The sequence below is a fragment of the Diabrotica undecimpunctata genome, unplaced genomic scaffold (genome assembly GCF_040954645.1).
Source record: "Diabrotica undecimpunctata isolate CICGRU unplaced genomic scaffold, icDiaUnde3 ctg00002035.1, whole genome shotgun sequence".
In the NCBI taxonomy this organism is placed as follows: domain Eukaryota; kingdom Metazoa; phylum Arthropoda; class Insecta; order Coleoptera; family Chrysomelidae; genus Diabrotica; species Diabrotica undecimpunctata.
This window is the reverse complement of record NW_027313079.1, coordinates 12,664-23,793: the sequence shown is the minus strand read 5'-3', so window position 1 is coordinate 23,793 and position 11,130 is coordinate 12,664. Positions and strand designations below refer to the sequence as shown.

General features: G+C 34.3%; 1 protein-coding gene across 1 annotated transcript; it reads left to right on the top strand.

The window, feature by feature from the left end:
- Positions 1 to 2,277: 2,277 nt before the first annotated feature.
- On the top strand, positions 2,278 to 2,748 carry LOC140431808 (uncharacterized). The gene has a single exon (XM_072519688.1). The coding sequence runs from the start codon at positions 2,278 to 2,280 to the stop codon at positions 2,746 to 2,748; it is 471 nt and encodes a 156-aa protein (XP_072375789.1).
- The last annotated feature ends 8,382 nt before the right edge of the window (positions 2,749 to 11,130 follow it).

The following is an 11,130-nucleotide window of genomic DNA, read 5'->3' as shown; positions in this document are numbered from 1 at the left end:
ACGCGCTATCTCAGAGTAAGAAAAAAAGAATAGAGAGAAATGGTAAATAAATTTAAATCCACGTTAATAAAATTCAAAAAATCAAAGCTGGGACAGAAAATGTCAGGAATTAGATACGTACATTGGCGGCCGCAAATCAAGAGAATCCTGGAGGTTTATAAAAAACTTCAGATCCACCAAAACAGAACAAACAGCCGTACACTCCATAGAGCCCGAAAAATGGGAAAAACCCTATAAAACACTGTTAGTAGAAGAAAGACCGGAATACAAAAACATAGAATAACATGAAGTCCTGATTTAAGGAAAGCCACCAACAATTTACATCGAAAAAACTAAAGCTGCATCATTGTTGAAAAAATGGACGTGCTCCGGGTCCGGGGGGATATATGCAGAGTTAATAAAAAATGGAGCCAACAAACTATTCGAGATACTAACAGTAGTTTTCAATAGGCACTTGCACGAAGAACCCGTGCCACAAAGTTGAAAAGAAGGATGGATTACATCTATCCATAAACAAGGAAATAAGGAAGATTGTAACAACTATCGGGGTATAACTGTTACGAGCACACTTAATACCGTTCTTTTGAATCAGAAGAACAAAACGGATTCAGAGCAGGACGATTCACAATAGATAGTATTTTCTGCTTATCCCAAATACTCGAGAAAAGATCACTTAGATCTCAAGAAGTGCATTTACTTTCAGTAAATTTAACAAGAGCATATGACACTAGAGCGTTCCACTAATCGACGCTATTAAAGATCTATATAACAACACAATATTAAAAGTATATATATACAAGGATTTCCAAAGTTTTCACTGTATTCCTTCACTCAACCGTTTTCTCCAATTTTTCCTGTTTAGCCAGTCCCCTTCCTGTAGGTTTCTTCTATTCATTGCTTCGTCTACTTCATCTCTGAAAGATCTTCGGGGTCTGCCTCTCTTTCTTCTTCCTATCGGGCTCCACTCTGTTATTATATTTATCCACCGATTTTGGTCTGCTCTTCTGACATGTCCGTACCAGGTTAACTTCTTCTGTTCGATGTAGTCTATTATGTCGGCGTTCATTCCCATTCTCCTCTTAATCTTCATGTTATTTATTCTATCTCTTCTTGTTACTCTGCAACTGATCCTTAGGAATTACATCTCTGTTGCTCTTATTTTGTTTTTGGTTTTCTTAATTATTGTCCAATTTTCACACCCATAAGTGAGGATACTTCTTGTCATGGTATTATATATTTTTTTCTTTGTTTTCATGCTGATGTTCTTATCCCATAGTACCGGGTTCAATTTTCGTATGCAGTCTCTTGTTTGTCCTAGTCTATTTTTTATATCTTCCTCCGTTGTTCCTTTGTTTGATATTATGAAACCTAAATACTTATACTTGTCTGTTCCTTTGATTTGTTTACCTTCGTCTATTTCCAGCTGTTTTATTTCTGTATTCTCCGTTGTTGGGTATTCAGTTTTCTTTAGGTTTATTTCCATCCCATTCTTTGTATATTCCTGCTCCAGTTTTCTCATCATAAAACTGAGGTCATCCTCGTCTTGTGCGATCACTATTTGGTCGTCGGCAAAACTTAGCGTATATAGATATTCGTTCCTTACTGGTATACCCATTCCTTCGCACTTTCTTTTCCATGGTTTCAGGGTTTTTTCCAAGAATACTTTGAACAGGGTTGGGGATGTGTAGCAACCCTGTAGTAGTCCCTTTGTCGTCTTAAATGGACTGCATATTCTATTGCCCGTTTTGATAGCTACTTCGTTATTCTTGTAGAGTGCTTTTACCGCTCTTATTAATCTTCGTGGAACTTCGATGTCTTCCATTGCTTCCCATAGCTTGGTTCTAGGTATTGAGTCATATGCTTTCTTAGATCAACGAAAGCCAGATGGACGAATCTATTTTTGGCCATTCTTTTTTCTATTAGTTGTTCGACCGTGTAAATGATCTAAGCATGCTTTCCCCCCCCCCCCCCCGCTGTGAAACCTGCCTGGTCTTCTCCGATTTTATTTTGTATATATATTTCTAATTTTTCCTTTATGGTCTTTCAATACAGTCTGCCTATAGACGATATAATGCCGATATAATATCAAAAGTTAAAATAGGAAATAAGGTTTCTAATGGTTTTCAGGTAACAAAAGGACTAAAGCAAGGTTGTTGTTTATCTCCCATGCTATTCAATATATATATATATATAGTATATATATATATATATATATATATATATATATATATATATATCGACGAAGCACTCAGGCACTGAAAAAAGAAGTGTAAAGGGATGGGGCTGTCTATTGAGGATGAAACGGTATACACGTTGCACTATGCAGATGACCAGGTAGTTATTGACCAAGACAAGGAAGACCTGGAGTATATGGCTAGAAAACTAATGGAAGAGTACAAAAAATGGGGCCTCGAAGTAAATTTACAAAAAACGCAATATCTTTGCATAGGAGGAGAACATACTGTAGATGACCTTGACTTAGAAGACGGGAAAATTAAGAAATGCGATCAATGTATATATTTGGGGGTAAAACTAACACGGACAGGAAGAACTGATGAAGCCATAAAAGACAGAATAACCAAAGGGAACCGAGTTATAGGTGCATTGAATTTAGTACTATGGCAGAAAAATATAAGACCGGAAACGAAAAAAAGAATATATGATACCATATTGAAACCAGTAATCGTCTATGGCTTAGAAGTATGGCAGTTATCACAAAAACCTAAAGGTAACCTATTAGCAGTTTAAATGGATTTTTGCAGGAGAGTAGCGGGAAAGTCTAGATTAGAACATATGAGAAATGAGGACATAAGGAATCAAACGAATGTACAAAGATCAATTATAGAAGACATCGAAAAACAACAATTAACATGGTACGGACATATTAGACGTATGGGGGAAGAAAGACTACCAAAAAAATATTAGAATGGATACCACCAGAGAAAAAAAAATGAGGACGACAAGGAATTTCAAAAGCAATGTCAGCAAGAAATCTATCTGAAGAAGACTGACAGAATAGACAGGCTTTGCAAACGGGAACACAAAGGCGGATTACGCTATGAACGGGATGTATATATATTTATAAAAATAAATTGACTACATTATCCTCCTATTACTTTTCTGGTTTCCCAATGTGTCTCTGCTCCTGCGTTCTTGCTTTTAACAGTTTTTTTGAAAGCCTGCTTTTATTTTGTATGTAAAATTGTTTTGTATGTTAAATGTAAATTGGTACTAAAAGGTTAGATAATAGAAAAAGTGATGAAGTTAAAATATCTAATTATACAGCTACAGAAAGCGAGAAACAGATGTAAAAGATCAAGTAAATCAAACAAATAGAGCTGCAAGCTGCCTGAATGAAACAATATGAAAGGCAGAATTTACAAAATAGTTATCAGACCAATATTGATATACGCTTTGGAAACACGACCTGACACATAGAGGACAAAATGGATGTTAACCCTGCACTGGTGGCGCCCCATATCGGGACACCAGTAATGACGCCAAGTCTGACAGACCCAAAATTGAATAATTTATTAATTAGATTATTAAATTGATAATTAAATGAAAACAATACTGGTGTATTATTTAGCTTTACTTCTTTATGAATATTATTTAACCAATAAAACATTATTTGGGCCCAATAAATAATATAATCTTCCAAAATAATTGGTGGATAAATAAATAAATGATGGATGTTCTTGAATTGTGAAAAATAAAACAAGGGTTCATGCAAATTAACTTTTATTTTATTAAGGGTACAAAACATTAAAATATAAGATTTATTTGTCAAAGTTGATCTTATGAGTTGTACTTTTAAACATTTTGTTGGTGCAATATACAATCAGTCATAAATAGTCAAAAACTATATCGTTTTTTGACTTTTAAACTTTTGGGATTACCTCTTGGAAGTTCACTTTTAGTTCCAGCCACTGGCGGATAGCTGGAGATATATTTTCTATTATGGAGCGACGCTTTAGATGCTGGTCGATTAGCTCTGCGGCCAAACGTTTTATGTATATTCTACGAAGCAAATTATCATTTTGATTATTGGCCAGATATATAATTTGGAAGCTTATTCCAGCCACATTCATAAGTAAATTAAAAATCACCATTAGCCATCTTCGGGTATTTCGAGCTACATTATAAGTGGCACAAAGTTCGTCAACGGTGTCGACCCCACCTTTAGTTGAGTTATAAAACGTTATAATCTCTGGCTTCTGTTGATCATCTGTTTATTCATCTATTTAATTATTATTGTGCATACTTGAGGCCAGTATGACATTTTTTCCCTTCTTGGGTACATGGGATACTATTGTAGTATTTTCTTGGAATTCAATTATACTTGAATAAACAGGTCGATGTCTGGTGTTTATAAACTACAACTGTAATTGTCTTTTCTTTTTCCTCACTGTATCGACGTATGTTAGATTGTGATCACGACGAAGTTTTGTAATAAGCTCAAAGTTAGTAAATCAATTATCACACATAAGGTTTCTTCCATTACCCGATATTGGACCAATTAATCTCTCGACAATACTAACTGGATCATTTTTAAATGAAAGGGTCCCTCTGGTTGTAAACCAACATATTATGGTTCTAGATTTAATGTATATCTAGTTTTTGCATCAATTAAGGCAAAGCTTTTTAATCCATATTTTTTTGGTTTAGAAGGAATATACTGTTTAAAACCGCCTCTTCTCCAAAATACCTCCCATACTCGCTAATTGTGTAGGCATTTTTGCAATTTTTTTCAAAACTTGTAAACAGTTGTCTTATAGGAGCTAACTTATCAAACAATTTACTTTCGTCTCGAGTTTCTAAGTCATCAAATCTAAGATGTCTTAACAAAAATAAAAAAACGTTTCTGCGACACGGTTAACCAAAACATTTCAACCCCGCTGCCATTTCGCTCCCACAAGTCTTCTGTGCTTAACCGATTACTTTTCAAACACCCAGCTAAATAAAGCAATCCTAGTAAAGCTCTTATTTCAATAACATCAGTATTTTTAGCAGAACGGGCTCTATCATACATATCTTTCATTTGATCTATATATTTGTTTGTACTTTCAACAATAATGTTTAAAATATCTTCGAAAAAAAAAACAAATTCCAACAATCAATTATAAATTTGGCATCCTTGCCATATGCTTTTACATCCGGATAGTAAAAAACTTTATTAAATTGGCGAGTTCTTACCGTTTGTTCTTACCGGACAGTGTTTTTTTCAGACTGTTCCATCTTTGCCCATAAAAGTAGCAATCCGTGAAACTTTTGCTGGTATTACATTCACTTCGCAATCATCGCCATCACCCTTTTGTTCAGTATCTGAATCTGAAAATGTTCCTCTATGTTACCTACTTCACTCTCTGATTCAATGTCATCAAAATGTTGTTCTGTGTCAGTTTCTACTTCCTCAAGCAATTGAAGTAGACGACTTTACTCCTTTTCATAACTCGTGCTAAAAATAATAAATCTGACCAAACAAAATATAAAATAATACATGTTTACATAATAGAATACATAATATCAGCAAAATTACTCACCACTTATAAAATAAATTCCAAGAAACGAAAATAAAACAACAGTCACTTGAGTTACTTAAGTGGTAGCGCCAAGTCTAATGAACCAAAATAGGCTATACCAATAAAGATAAAAGTCTGACAAAAGTTTTCGGCTCGACGGTCGATGCAGTAATAAATATAAGTAAAGTACCAAGTTCATAGCTTAAACCCCACTCTTTTTATACCGTCTAGTACAACTTTTGGGTCTGAGAGGCTTGGCGCCACCGCTGCAGGGTTAAAAAACCGGCAGAGATAAAAAAGTTAATGGTAAATACTATGGACATAGCTAGAAGTAGAGATGTACGACGTAGATGTAAGGTGGAGAACATCAAGTACTGTGTTAGAAATAGAAGAGTAGAATGAAAACTCGGTAAGAAATAGAACAGTAGAATGGAACAATCATATAAGCCAAATGACAACAAATAGAGTAGTAGAGACGGCAAGAGACGGTTCCCCAATAGGAACACGATCAGTAGGGAGGCCACGTAAACGATGAAACGACAACTTAGTGAAGACACATTGAAAAACAGAGTCATTTCTACATGTAAAGTTGAATATATGTGATAAGGCAAATATCGTAGGTCACAACATTGTTATTCCTTAAGAGCGAAGGCGCAAAATTTCGGGTCAATGCTTTCTAAATGCATTCATTTTTTTCGAATCCTGAGAAAAACTAATTAATAAGTATTTTTAAAAAATTTAAACGCAGAATGAAAGATTACATTATTGCCGAGGGTCGAAAGTCCCTGAAAACTTCTATAATGTTTATTTTAATAAGTTACAGGGGTGAAAAAGAAGAGAAAATTTAGTGTGATTTTTAATCTCAAATATCTCATTCAAAAATACTTATTGTTTATTCTAAGGGACTTTCGGACTATCCTATTAATCATAATAATTCATTATTGGATTATTTAAAAAGTGTGTTTCCTGGATTGTTTATAAATGTTTTTTATTACCCTAAGAAATTACATATAAATGAGTGTTTAGAGGTAAACAGGTAAAGAAAAACATCTGTGCTTGAATTGATTGGGTGTTGATGCCGTCCTAGGAACACGTGTCGACTCTCAAAACCGATGTATTACCGAAAGTGTTCGAAACCAAATACAACAAATTTGCTGATATAACTGAATAGGAATGTAGGCAGTTTTAAAATTATTTTGAAATATACAAGGGTTCTCAAAAAGTGAACGTATCAAACGTATGTTTGTTTTTATAGAACGCCCAGTATTTTATTGCATTTTTTATACCTTAATATTGTAATTCCGGAGATATTTGTAGGACATTAGACGAAGTTGTAGGACATTAAAAAAAATTAGTAACTCCGAAACCAATGAATTTAGCTGAACAATATTTTAATTGTGGGTACAAGCTTAATCATAGAAAATACCGACGTATTTAAAGTTATATCAAAATACACAGGGTGTCAATTACTTACAATTATTATTTTATTATTTGTTATATAACAATTACTTCATAATTAAATTTTGTTTTTTTTTGGTTATATTAAATTTTTTAATATTTTTTCCTTAATTAAAACACTTTGTATATTAACGTATGCCTACAGTTTAATTATTTTATCGTTTAAACAATATTTAGGATATCTTAAGTGTACAACGTGTTTCAACGTTATTGACAATTCATATTTTCACAAAATTCTGAGTAGGCTTTAGTCAAATAATACAATACTTTCTTAAAACGCCATCTTGTTTCTTGTATGCTTAAGTTACATCATTGTGTACAACAATGTTCTAAAAATTGTTTACTTTCTGGAGAAATATACGCACAAAAACCCCGATTCCTATTATACGGTAATAATGTAATTGAATAGCTTGTTTTGAAAAGGTAACAAATGACACTTTTTGCCAAATACACTTGTTGACGCAATATTGCTCACAAATTGTTCCTACACAGTATGTAGTTTGAAAACGTAACATATCTCATCTCGTCCCTGTTAAAAATAGACATTGAGTTTTGATTTAGTTAGAAAAGGTAACAAATATTGGCTATGTTACCTTTTCGAACTAAACCAACTGAATTGGTTCGGCAACTATCGGCTTTCGGTACAGAGTTAAATAGATTTTTTAATATTTTTAGCTGTCAAAAGAAGTGTTGCCATATGTTCTCTTGTGAAAACAAGGCGGAAATTATAGCCAACCTTAACCAACTTTCAAACAAAAATGAGCAGGATTTATATCTTCATGGACTCATAGCCTCGAATCCGGTGCAAAACATTAGAAACCGTAAGGCATCCGTAGCATCAAGTAAGCATAAAAGTTATTCTTGTAGATACTATGTTTGTAGTAATGGGCAGAGAAAAGAAGTATGCAAGAAAGCTTTCTTAAGCTTGCATGGAATTACAATAAAAAGACTTTATCGTTTATCCAACTTACATAATGAACATTTATTATTGGACATTCTAACACTTTTAGAAATCTATTGACTACACCACTGGAACTGGAATGGAATTTTTACTATTATTTTAGCAATCAATTAGTTAAATGATAATAAAAAAAAACCTTAACTAGTTTTTTATTGTATGTAATGTGTAATTGTATGTGATATGTGATTAGGAATACCTGGTACATGTATATCTAACTTAACTTTTAATATTGAATAATTTCAATAACCCTTAAAAACCAAACCAGCAAAAAGCTTTTTTCTGTTTTATATATATAACGATTTACTGAATTAGACAGTATTAAATGACATAAATATTTAGATTATAACCACACAGGTTAATAGAAACACCTCATGCTTGTATCGAGCTGTAACTTCTCTCTCTACATTGGAGATTACCTGCTTTTTATTGTTTTTAAATGAAGTATTATAGTGATTACGAAAACACATATTTTTCTATATATAACTGTCAGTAAAAATGATATTTTCATTCTCTGTAAATAACCCCGTACACAAAATGTAGCATTCAAATCGCAACTTTTGAAATTCGGCCAAATATTCACGCTCACCAGTCGCGTTCATCTAATTTATATCACTAACCTCTATAAACATTTCCAACGACAGTTCTACTATTTCCATGAACCTTTAATAACGAACGACCCAAAATGCAAAAATATTTCTAGCAATATTCCGAGCTGTGACAACCAGTAAAATTCGACTTTGTGTTATTTTGATGAGAGTAGCAAGTGCAGAAATATGACCAATTTGTTTTCCAGCCTTTTTATGTCATTCTTTATTACTTTTTCGGTGGATAGCAGCTGCCGCCAAAACCGAACACGAAAACGAATATAAAACTAATAGAAACTTTCATGATTATACGTCTACGAACAAGTTATAACAGAGAAACTAATGCATGTACAATTACATAGGTATAACTGTAACTGTTTGGATATTACTGGGGTAAATTAAAAAAATATCAAAAGTGTATATCAGTTGTGATTTGATTTAGAATAGCCAAATACGAAATGTTTATATTTTAAGCTGAAAATAAGAATAGTTTCAGAAAATTGGAAATGGGTTGTAAATTATAATAATATTGAAATACTAAAGAATGTGTAATACGTATTAGCAAGAATATATTCAAGAAACTAGACGTTTTTAATTCTCTAATAAATAAATGAATGAAAAAGGGCATAAGTCAAATGTTGACCACATTGACTTTTGAGTACACTGGCGAATTGGAATTTAATCAATATAATATATATTAAAGATGTATATTGATTATCTTTGATGTATTTTGATATGATAGATCTGTAGATCTGTAGATATACAGATCAATAACAAGAAGGTAGAATTAATCGATAAATACACATACTTGGGTCATGAAATCAGAATAACCAGAGACAACCAAACGAATGCGAGCTAAATAGACGAATTACGTTGGGATGGGCGGATGAGAGACATTTTTAAAACAAATACCCCAATTCAGCTGAAAAGGAAGGCATTTAACCAATGCATCTTACCAGTCTTGACCTACGGAGCAGAGACAATAACTTTAACGAAAGCTACTGCCGAAAAACTGAGGGTAACACAAAGGCGAATTGAGAGATCAATGCTGGGCCTGACCTTGAAAGATCGCGTGAGAAATGAGGAGATACGCCGACGAACTGGCGTAGACGATATTATACTGCGAATCAATAAACAAAAGTGGAGGTGGGCTGGACATGTTGCTAGAATGGAAGACGGAAGATGAACGAAGAGATTATAGGAGTGGAGACCAAGAGCCGACAAGCAAAGTCGAGGCAGACCACCCACCCGATGGACCGACGACCTAAGGAGAATAGAAACAAACTGGATTGCAGCAGCTAGAGATAGAGAGAACTGGAGACGTTTGGAGGAGGCCTATATCCAACAATGGATGTGAAAATGGGGCTGGATGATGATGATGATAGATCTTTTTATTGTTTTGGCGACGTTTTGGCAAGGTCACACTTGCTATTGTCAAGTCAGATTAGTTCTGCTTCTTCTTGATGTTCCAGGCGAACTAATTTCTCGGTCGACTCATTGTTCGTCTTTTGCTGGTTTTGGATGTTTTGTTTCTGGTTGATTTTGTTGTTCCGTTCTAGTCTATTGCCTCTTCAGGACGTGGATTTCTCGGTCGCTGCACGCTAAGTTTAAATATCTTGTAGCGCTTTTTGTGATTGGTCATGTGCGCAGAGAGGGCGTGGTCTTCTTCGCTATTTTAGTTTTTACGTTTTTCTGCAGAATTGGTTTCCACGTATTTGGGAGTCTTTGGGCATCATCTCCGGCATTTGGGTAATGACGAAAAAAGATGAAGCCCAACTCAGGACATTCGAGAGAAAAATACTGAGGAAAGTATATGGCCCGGTACAAGAGGAAGATGGCACATGGAGAATCAGGAGAAACGACGAGGTTAATGAGTTAAATGAAGGTTATGATATTGTAAGATTTGTGAAAAGTCAAAGACTGTCATGGCTGGGACATGTGCAGAGACAAAACGATGCAAAAACAACAAAGAAAATCTTACAATGAAAGCCCATAGGAAGGCGAAAAAAAGGAAGGCCCAGAACGAGATGGTTGGATGACGTAGAAGACGACCTGAAAACAATGAACATAAGACAATGGAGAAGAAGAGCACAAGAGAGATCTGAATGGAAGGACATAGCCAGACAGGCAAAGACCCATCCAGGGTTATGATGCCAAAAGAAGAAGAAGAAGGGCATCATCTCTGGTGTTTAAATTTTTCGGATGTTTTTCGATCTCTATGGCTTCCCTGATTACACGTTTAGCCTTATTTTCGATGTTGGCTAGCATTGTTGTTCCATTTAAGTCTATTTTTTGTCCTGTGTTTATGACATGTTGTGCTAGGGATAAAGTTTTCTCTTTTCTTTCGATGGCGTTTCGTTGTTCTTCGCATCTAACTTGTATCCTTCGATTTGTTTGTCCTATGTACGATTTATCGCAGTCTTCACACGGGATTCTGTATACGCCCTGAGTTTCTAATGCACCTTTTGTTTTTGCTGATGGTAATATGGTTGCGATTTTTCTGTCGGTGTTAAAAATAGTTTCTATTTTAATTTTTCTTAGAACTTTGCTGATTTTGTCTGTCGTACCCTTTATATAGGGCAGGATAGTTTTTCCCACTGGTTTT